General features: G+C 37.7%; 1 protein-coding gene across 1 annotated transcript in view; it reads right to left on the bottom strand.

Moving 5' to 3' along the window:
- Positions 1-10146, bottom strand: part of DLG2 (discs large MAGUK scaffold protein 2) — a 2099601-nt gene that overhangs the window by 664893 nt on the left and 1424562 nt on the right. Inside the window, 1 exon segment of the mRNA XM_019643522.1 lies at positions 3059-3067. Within this exon segment, the coding sequence (XP_019499067.1) occupies positions 3059-3067 (9 nt within the window).

Raw genomic sequence — 10146 nt, 5'->3', positions numbered from 1 at the left:
ATCTATTCATCCATCCATCTACAAACATATAAGTATACACAAATACATGAAAAATATATGTATATATTATAAAATGTATAATGTGTAATATAAAATGTATATAAAATTTAGACACATATACGCATGTGTATATTCTATATGTATACATAAACACACACTATATGGAGGCAATACAGTCTTTACCCTCTATCTTTTGTCAAAAAATTAAATGATTCTTATAGTGATTTTACTAGCGATATACTAGATTCTTCTAGTGATTAAAAACAACTAGACATAAAAAAACAAAACAAATAAAAAGGATCAAACCAGGAAACACTTTAGTCTTTGAGGGTCTTGAAATTTATTTAAAAGGCCAACACAATAATGAGAAAGCCCTGAGGCGATGAAGAGAATGGATAAGCAGACCCTGACTGGGGGAATCTGACATAGCTTTTAAGTGCAGGAAACATATGAGCTGGGTTTTGAGTAAGAGCTTGTCAGGGAAAAATGGTAAGAGAGTGATGAGCAGTTTTAGGATCAATAGAAACTGACTGGTGATCCTGAATTAAATGAAAGATGACATTCTTTTCAATGGCTAAATGTGCATTGTTTAATTTACGCTGAATCTATATAGACCAAACATTTTAAATCTTTAAAACAAGGTAATATAACATAGAGGTTCTGATGCCTATGAATATTTTCATAATACATGCATTTCTTTTCCCCAAAGGCTAGATAATTTGAAGGTTTAAAAATACATGAAGCTCATCAAGCTAAGTGGGTAAAAATATAAGCTTTTAAACCCACTAGTTCTAACCATTTATCTAATACTGGAAATAATTTTCAGTCTTTCTACTATGCAACTCTATTTTGAGATACAAGTGTTTTTGTTTCTTCTCCCTGTTTTTCTTTTTCCTTTTCCCCCATTAAAACAGGTGCCCATTGTAGGGGGAGGTAAGGAGAGGGAGGGTTGAAATCAGAAGCAGGTTGCAAAGACTTCTCTGCATATGTTTCTAAAAACTTAAGGCCGTAGGAGAAATTAAAGGGTTTTTGGAGGAGGCAAAAATGGAGACAAGAAGTCCTCTGCAGAGGCAGAGACTCGATGAAGGAGGGAATAACAGTGAGATTTCCCAAACGGGGGTTGAGGTGGGGAGAGTTTCCCTTGAACTGGAATAAAAAAGGAGAGAGAATAATTTTCAGAGATGAATGATTTCGAGGCATGTCTATGAAAATGGGGACCTAAGCTGTTTCCTAAAGATTCTCATGACCCACTATGGCACTTATGGTTTGTTTAGTTGCAAGGAACACAAGGCCCAGTTCAAACTGGCTAACACAATAAAAGGGATTCATTGTTTACTTTAATAAAAAATTCTGAAGGAGTGCCTCAGCAATGGTTTGATTCACAGCCTCAAAATATCGCCAAGACTGTTCCTGACCTTATTTTTCTACTTGGCCTTCTAAAATGCTACTTCCTTCTAAAGCTGCAATCCTCTTATGGTCGTAACAGGGCCCCAACCTATCTGTGTTGTAGGCTTCCCCACTTCCTGTCCATGGAAGAGGATGGGTTTCTGTCTCAGAATTCTAAATAAGAGTCATGCAATTCACTCTGATTGGGCTGAATTAGGTTGTCTATCCACTGCTGATAAAGGCCAAGGGAGCAGAATATGTTAATTGTCCTAAATCAATAAGGATCCATCCCTGGAGTTCAGAGTCACCTTAGCTTCCATCAAACAAAGCACATGGATCATGTGGGTGAACGTAAGCATCTGAACTAAAATCTGGGCGCAGTTAGCAAAGTGGAAGGGGTAAAAAGAATTAAATGGATAGAGAACAAACACGACACTGGAAAGTTATAGCAGATATTCACAGACTGGAAGGGACACTCAGAGAAGGGCCATGCATGTGGCGGAAGTTACTTGTAAGGAAAAATAACCCAACAATGTATAGACTGCCTTGTCATGATGCAAGGATACAGGACTGTGAGATAATTCTGGAGATGGATGAAGTAGTTGGGAAGAAAAGCACTGCGAATGACTGTGAGCCTGACAGTTGAATTACATCAGTTAGTGTTCATTCAATTGCAAGTAATAAAATCCCTAGCTGTTTCTCAAGAGCTAGTATTTAGTGACCCAGGTATGATCGCTGGGCCCTATGCTGTAGTGCCCCTTGGGTCTTTGTATCCTACTAGTTTCAGGATCCAGTACCTCCATCATGATCCTGAACTCTCAGGGCACCCCGGAGGAGTTAGAGTTTTTCTCACCCAAACCTCCTTCACCAGCCACACCTTCTTTATATAAGTCATGGAAACAGACCTACTCTGCCTAGAAAATTCAATTTGGGAATAAGAGTTTTATCATTTCAGTGCAAATCTTTTCATTGTAAATTTTGTCTAAAAGCTGTTAGTTTTAGAAGTACAATTATACTAGCATTCGACATGCTTGCAATAATCAAGGGCCATGTCAAAGAAAGATGTGGGTAATCGNTATATATATATATATATATATATATATATATATATATATATATGAAATCAAAATCCTAATATCTGCAAGGGAACAGAATGAACATTCCAATGCAAATAAAGGAGGAATATATTCTACTCCTGTTCTTGATGTTTTTAGCTCTGGAGGCGTGGCTGATGCCCCATGATTTCTTAGAGTAGTGACAAAGAAGCTGGTAGAAGTATGATCTCAGGATGGCTTGTTTTGGCTATAGGAGGTTGTACTTGTTAAAGATTCATAGAATTTAAAAAATTTATTTTTATTTCAAGCATTTTGTTTTAGGTTGAAGTTGTGTCCAAATCACATATGAAACACACTGTGGAAGTAGTTAATTATCATTTAAAAAATATGTCAATATAATTAATAATTTTATTTTTGATTGCACTAAAGAGTATATGTTTTATTAGTATATATCATAATCAGAAAGTTCCTACCAGAGCAAGAAATGATATGTAGTGTATATTTTTTGTCCCAATATTAGGTTCCTACGTTGACTCTGAGTAAGTTCTTGTACCTCTGTGATACTCTAGTTTCCTCATATATCAAAATCACATTATAGGGTTGAATTACCTGTCAACTTTCTCCAGCTCCAATATTTTCTGATTCTATGATATGAATTTCCTACTTTATTAGATACCCATTTTTTTTTTCTTCCTTCATGTATTTTTTACTAGGTGCCTACACTCTGCTAGATGCTTGGAATTCAGCAATGAATAATACTGCCCTCAAGGAAGTCTAGTTTAACAGAAGGATGGGATGGGGTGACTGACAGAAAAAAGGCAGTCATGATATAGTGTGATATGTGCCTACATGTTATAGGAAGAGTTCTGACCCAATCAAAAAGTAAGCAGAAAGAGTCTTCCTCAGGAAGAAGGAACAAACAGATTCCTTTGGCAATTATAGCTTCACAAAAACTATACAGTTCATTTCTTTGGACTCTTTTCATAGTCCCAAAGAAAAGATGTTATTTTAATGTGGGTTGAAAAGTGCTACTTCTGAAAGCTTGAGGAGCTATGGGGACTCTGAGGACAAGTACACCAGTGGCCAGCATCTTATTTTAGGCCTCGCCAAAGCTCAGAAGTACATTCATATTTAAAGCTTAGCTTCTTATCTTTTGAACACCCATCAGGGCACACACACACAGTGTCCTTGAACCTTGTCAGTTCCCAGTCACCAGTGAAATAGGCTCTGCTCCTGGAATCAAATATTTTATGGCATCTGTTGAGATTATAAAAATAGAGTTGTATCACATGTAGTCTTGTCCCAAAATACCTCCTTTGTTAGGTGTGTGTGTGTGTGTGCGCGTGTGTGTGTGTGCACACACACATGCGTGTTTGTGTGTGCAAAGTAACACAATTAATGTGAGACTGCTACTGTTTTTAAGTCTGTACCACACTGCCCCTGATGCTTCAGCAAGGGAACACTTGCTAATTCCATACTTCCACTTTTCTGAAGGTACCTGAAGCACAACTAGCAGTGGGTAGTTATCACAGCACTTATCTATACTAGCAAAGGGATGAAGGACGATGGCCATTTTAACTAGCAATTCCCATCTCAGGGGGAAACATCAAATGGCTTTTATTTGTTTGGGTAATTGAGGTCAACATAAATCTGCTCTATTTTTCCTCAAAGCATTTATTGCCACCTAAAATGCTATTCAGTTAACTTATTTAGTTTCTTTAATATAGCCTCCATTAGACTATAAGCTCTTTGAGGGTAAGGATTTTATTTGTTTTGTTTACTTCTATGCCCTGAGGCTAAAATAAAACATAACACATGGTAGGCGATCAGTAAATATGTACTGATTGACTGACTGAATGAATGTTGTTAAACCAGCAGAGGCTCAACCAGCATCTGACCCCACCTCTAGGTGGACTCTGGTAGGATGGGAAACGTGCCCTGTAGATGGCTGCATGATTGTGACGGGGAAGGCAACTAGGACAGTCTATTATTTTTTTCACTTTAATTAAATGTATGCATTCTTTTTTGAAGGACAATAACATTGGGGCTGTTAATATTATTTTGAGCAGCTACCAAGGAGGTAAACTCATAAGTTCTAGAAAAGGACCCATAAGTCTTCATGCCAGAGGACTTTCAAGTGGCTGACAGAGGAAAAAGGCACTGAAGACTTAAGGGAGGTGTCAGGAAAGGCTTGTAGAAGACAATACCTAAGCTCCCACGTGAAGTTTGAGTAAGCATAGTTAGGCAAAGGGGGTGGAGCCTGGAGGAAAGCATTCACAGAAAAGAAGAGGTGAGAAAAAGAGAACTCTGAGTTTCGGAAATTCCAAGTCATACCATATGGCTGGAGTCTAGATGCAAGAAATGAATGGTAAGGGATAAACTGGAGGCCTAAGTGAGAGGTAGAACATATAAGACCTTCTGTGCTTGAAGCCAAGATTGGATTTTACCTAAATGTCGGTAAGGATTAATGAGTCACAGTCATGATGTATCTTAAGAAAAATCATGCCTGCTACAGCCTGGATAATGGAGGAGACTTAAGACAGAGACAAAATGACTAGTTAGGAGGCTGCTGTAATCCTGGTGAGAAATGACAGTGGCCTGAAGTAGGTAGTGTTTCTGGGGGAAAATAGGTGGATTTGAGAGAGATTAAAGAGGTGGAATTGACTCAGTGACTGAATAGGTGTGAATAGTAAATGATACTTCTGGTTAAACAAATGGTGATGCCAAGGCAAGCATATTAGAGGAGGGAGAATGCTCTAGAGATATACAGCTGCATCATTTTTCTCTATCTCTCGCTTTTTAATACACTGGGTAAGTTACTTAACTGTCTAGCCTCAGATTCTTCATCTGTATAAGGGTTTTAATAACATCTACCACACAGGTTTATAGCAAGAAACAGGACATGGACAGATGCAATCAAAATAGCTGGGACTGAATGCTGGCCCCACCAATTAATAGAAATGTGATTTTAAATCTAAGTTACTTAACTACACAATCTTTAGTGCTTCTATCTTCCAAATGAGAGGAACAAATCTAAATGCTCTTAGTTATGGAGTGTATATAAAATAATGGAGGCCTCAATAGTACATCTCAAATATTTAGGAGCTATTATTACTATAATCATCACATCTGTATTAAAAGGAAGTGGCATTTTAGAAATATTCATTTAGTGGACCATTTTTTTAAAGACATGAAGGCTCTGGTTTGGTAATCTTGGGAAAGACAACGAGCAAAATTTTAGCAGTGAGCTCATGAGGCAAAGGAATGAACAGAAGACAATTGGCTAGAACTGAGGTTTTCAGCCACCATGTGGCAGGAAACTGGGTCAGGAACTTTGTAGTTGGCTGAAAGTTACTTTGCATTTATGGACGCAGCAGAGACTCTGGAGGGCTCTATGTATCAAGGGACATGGGCCACAGCACTTGTTAAAACTTCGTGTGCCTCCACTCAAGCCCAATAACACAATAGATTAAAAAAATGCTGGGAGCGAAAAGGCCTATTACACTTACTACACTAATCTGAAGCAGAGGGTAGAAATGTTTCACTGCATTTTTCTTTTGGAATTTCTACTAAGGATTCTGGTCTGCCCAAGGGAACCTCATGCCGATAGTAGAGCTGAAGGGAGGGGGCACGGCAGAAATAAAAACAGTACAAAATATTCAATATTCTCATTCTAACCAGACCGTGGTCGCAGGGCATGCAAAGGGGGGATCGTGATGAGAATCACAGATTTTCCAGTACGAAGTATGTTTTTGGCTGCAATTGTGTATGCTGTGGCAACTCACCAGACAGCCAGGAAAATCTGTGGTGGTTTGGAGTCCGGCAATCCATTGGTGGCTTATAAATGTTCAGAAGGCTCAACTTTCTCTTGAGGTTTTAAAACTATGCAGCTTTGACATGCTTCATATGAAACTGCCTAAGCATGGTTATTTAATCTCCATTTGTAGACTTTTTAAGAACTCACAACTGTACTTCAAACCATTAAAAAAAATAGCCCCACATATTCACAACGAAGCTGAGTTTTCTGCGAATGAGGTTTCACGTATTCACAACGAAGCTGAGTTTTCTGCGAATGAGGTTTCAGCAGTGTCGGAGGGCATACTTTTTTTGAGATGACATGACCAAATTTTGTGTGTGAGTGCATGTGTGTGTGTCCATGTTTGTGTGTATATGCAAAAGAGAGAGAGAGAGAGAGAGAGAGAGAGAGAGAGAGAGAGAGAGAGAGACTTGAGAGATCCAGAAAGAGAATGTTTAAAATGCTGTCTCTACATCTTGTATTCATTATTACAGTAGATGTTTTATAGCTCAAGCAAGTTTGGGAAGCACCAATTTGTTCTCAAGGTTATTATCAACAGATGTTTTATTATTTTGATTACACAAGACAAGTCAGTTAAAAGACCTGCTGTATGTGGGGCACCCAACACAAGATAATCTTAGAGAATGAAAGAATGTTTCCACCATATGGTTCAGTCTGCATGTGGCTATAAAGTGTGCATTATAGATGGGAACGGGGTTAATATTCAATTTCCTTTCTCAGGATTCCAGGAATGATACACAGCCTTCTAAGACTAATTCATTAATTCAATAACCCTGAGATTTAAAAGGTAACTGATTTCACAGTCAGCGCTGCATTTATTTAATGTCATTAGTCTTCCTTCCCCACTGAGCAAAAATGCAGACTCTATGTTCAAGTTGAGAAGCATCCCTTTGGAAACCAGAGTCAAGAATCCTCACATCAGCTGTTCAAATGCCAAGCTTTCCAAAGGAAAAATCACCATGCTATGTGAAACAACAGTCAGTCGTGGTAATGAATGGAAAGACAGACACTGAAATGATAACACAAGTGGTTCTTTGTGAAGTTTTAGATTTGAACCAGTATCAGTTCAGATTTCTGCTCTACACCTTTTTAGCTGAGTGACCTTGGAGAAGTTACTTTATCACCGAATGCCTATTTGCAAGTAGCATGATCATAATTACTTTAGAGAATTGCTGCAGATAAGATTACATAAGGGAATACAATAAACAAATTTAATCACAAAGTTCGGATTTCCAGAATATTTTTCCGAATACCTAAAAGAAAAAAAAAATCCCTTTCAGAAGAATAGCCAAGTCTGAATGATGCATAGGTTGTCCAGGCAGAGCAGTGTGCTGCATTTCAAGTTCATTCTCAAGTGCTGGCTAAGGATTTGGTCAGTTCACCTGAGAGCATCCTTGTTGGCAATGACAATGTGATAGACTGCTCTGAAAAGCATGGTTGTGATTTCTGTCAAAACAACCCACGTTGAAGACAGTCTGTCCCTAAAGTACCATGCTTGAAGAGAAGGTGGTTAAATAACATTGACATGAGTTTAATTTTGAAGCAGTAATAAACTGCCTTCCTACAATATTTTGTCACGTGCATACTTTATAATTGAGCGAAGACACTGAAAACATACAAGGGACTAAGAAACATGCACTTTAATAACTGGGCAACGTAAAAGCTTGAGTTTTCATTTTACCACAGAAAAGTGAGTATGAAAGAGTATTTTTCTTTTTTTCAGGCTTATGTCATGGAATATAATAGCTATATAGAACAAGAAGATGGCAAGCCTGGTTGATATGCTATGAAAGTAGATCTCCCGGAGGTAATGACCCTCATTCGATGTCTGTCTCCTCCGTGAGCTCCTAAGGTCTCCTAGGGCAGACACTGTCATTCGCTACCTATTCACAGAATCTAATACACCTATCACAGGAGAGGTGATTAATTAATGCTTGTTGAGTGAACAAAACATAAATTCCAGGCACCACAGTGGGCAGTCGATGCACGTCTGTAGAATGAGAAACATCTTTTAGGAGGGAAAGTAATGACCCGAAGCATTGCCAGAGGAAGGAGAGCATGTGGGTAATAATACTAATAATACTAATAATTATAATTCTACGTGGGGAGTAGTGGATTCTGCAGGAGAGAAGGCTCAAAGAGAAAGTGGATGCTGATTTCTTTTTAAAATAAATTGAGGCCTGTAACAGAAAGAGCAACTAGACCTGTAATAATGATCACTAACTGTTGTATCATACCTATTAGGGCCAGGCACGGTTTTAAGTATTTTATTTTATATTTATGAATTCACTTAGTCCTCACAACAGCCCTATGAGGGAGGTATTATTATCACACCTATTTTACAGGTAAGCATACTGCGGCACAGAGAGATTAAGTGACTTGCTCACATTCACAAAATTGGTAAGCGTTAAAGCCACCATTTGATTTCAGGTTAAATAGCTATATAGTCCACACTTGAAATAGTTTGCTATATTGGTTGAAATAGTTTGGTGGAAAATTTTTAGAAGAGAATTCAAATTAATGTAAGAAATGCCTTCTAAACAGTAATGTTCAAAATTTAGAGGGTTAAAAGCTTCCCTCTTTTTGGAGGTGCAAGATAAAACATGGTACCATATTTCCCCATGTATAAGATGCACCCTTTTTTGAAAAATGTGGGGTCTAAAAACTGGGTGTGTCTTATACAGTGCAAAAACAAGCGTGAAAAAAGCGGGAGATGCAAGTAAAAAAAAATCTACAACCACTGTATAAGATGCACCCAGTTTTTAGAACGCAAATTTTTTGAAAAAGGGTGTGTCTTGTACATGGGAAAATATGGGTATGTAGAAATGCTTCCCGTCACCTAAATATTGATGATAGTTATTTTAAGAAAAGCAAGTTTAAATGACTTAGGGTGATTTTAAAATCTAATTTGGTATGAGAGAAAGTTTTCTTCTGATTTCAGCTTAGTTTGAGAAATCAATGACTACATTTTAATATTTTCAGTTTGTTTTACCTGATAGGGCAAGTATTTGGATTTGTCTGTTATTAAAACCAAACCAAAACCAAAACAAGAGACAGGAAAAGGAGCGAGGCTGGAGGTTAAGGATGTGAAGTTTAGCCTGGCCTTGGCTCCGGATTGCATGACTTTGGGGAACTCATGTAAAAATTTTCTGAGTCTTCATTTCCTCATTTATAAAATGAGGCGTGTAATGTTTTCATTTCCTATTTCACAGGGTAGTTTGAAGAATGAAATGAAATATCTGAAATATACGTTGAAAATAATGACTATTAGAATGAGATGTATTATAATGTATACAGTATATCAACTGAATGAAACAATACTACTATATGCACAGTGGAACTAACAACCAACCTCACCAACTTTAGCTTCAGAAAACATGGCTATATTTTCAGGAGAAAAATTGTAAAAATACAATTGGAACACTGATTGAACTGGATTCCTTTTCTTGAATTAGAAGAATGCTAAATATGTAAGATGTAATGTCATTTTTGTTGTTTTTCCTCCCAGAGTTAGAGTAACATTACTGAGCTTTGAGTCAACTTTAAGCAGATGGTGGGGAAAGGGAATTGGCTTACTTCTCAAACATTCTACCTACTGTCTTTGTATTTTCCTTGAAGGTGCTTTTAGCCTTCTAATGCTAACCTAAGGTATTTTGCCATTTGGTGTAGTACTTCCTTTTGATAAATGGATAAGCCATAAAGGCAACCTGAATATATCATGACTGGTCAGAGAATAAGTATGTTACTCCAAAATGTCTCCCATATTTTTTAGGCTTAGTGGTGGCACCACATGCTAATTAAAGACGGCTCTGCCACACACCAGTTTTGTGACCACGGACCAATGCCTTAACTTCTTTAAACCACAGTTTGCTTATCTGTAAAGAGAGG

The sequence above is a fragment of the Hipposideros armiger genome, unplaced genomic scaffold, assembly GCF_001890085.2.
Source record: "Hipposideros armiger isolate ML-2016 unplaced genomic scaffold, ASM189008v1 scaffold_79, whole genome shotgun sequence".
NCBI classification, from domain to species: domain Eukaryota; kingdom Metazoa; phylum Chordata; class Mammalia; order Chiroptera; family Hipposideridae; genus Hipposideros; species Hipposideros armiger.
Note: the sequence above shows the minus strand (reverse complement) of the source record. Positions and strands in the feature narration are given on the sequence as shown.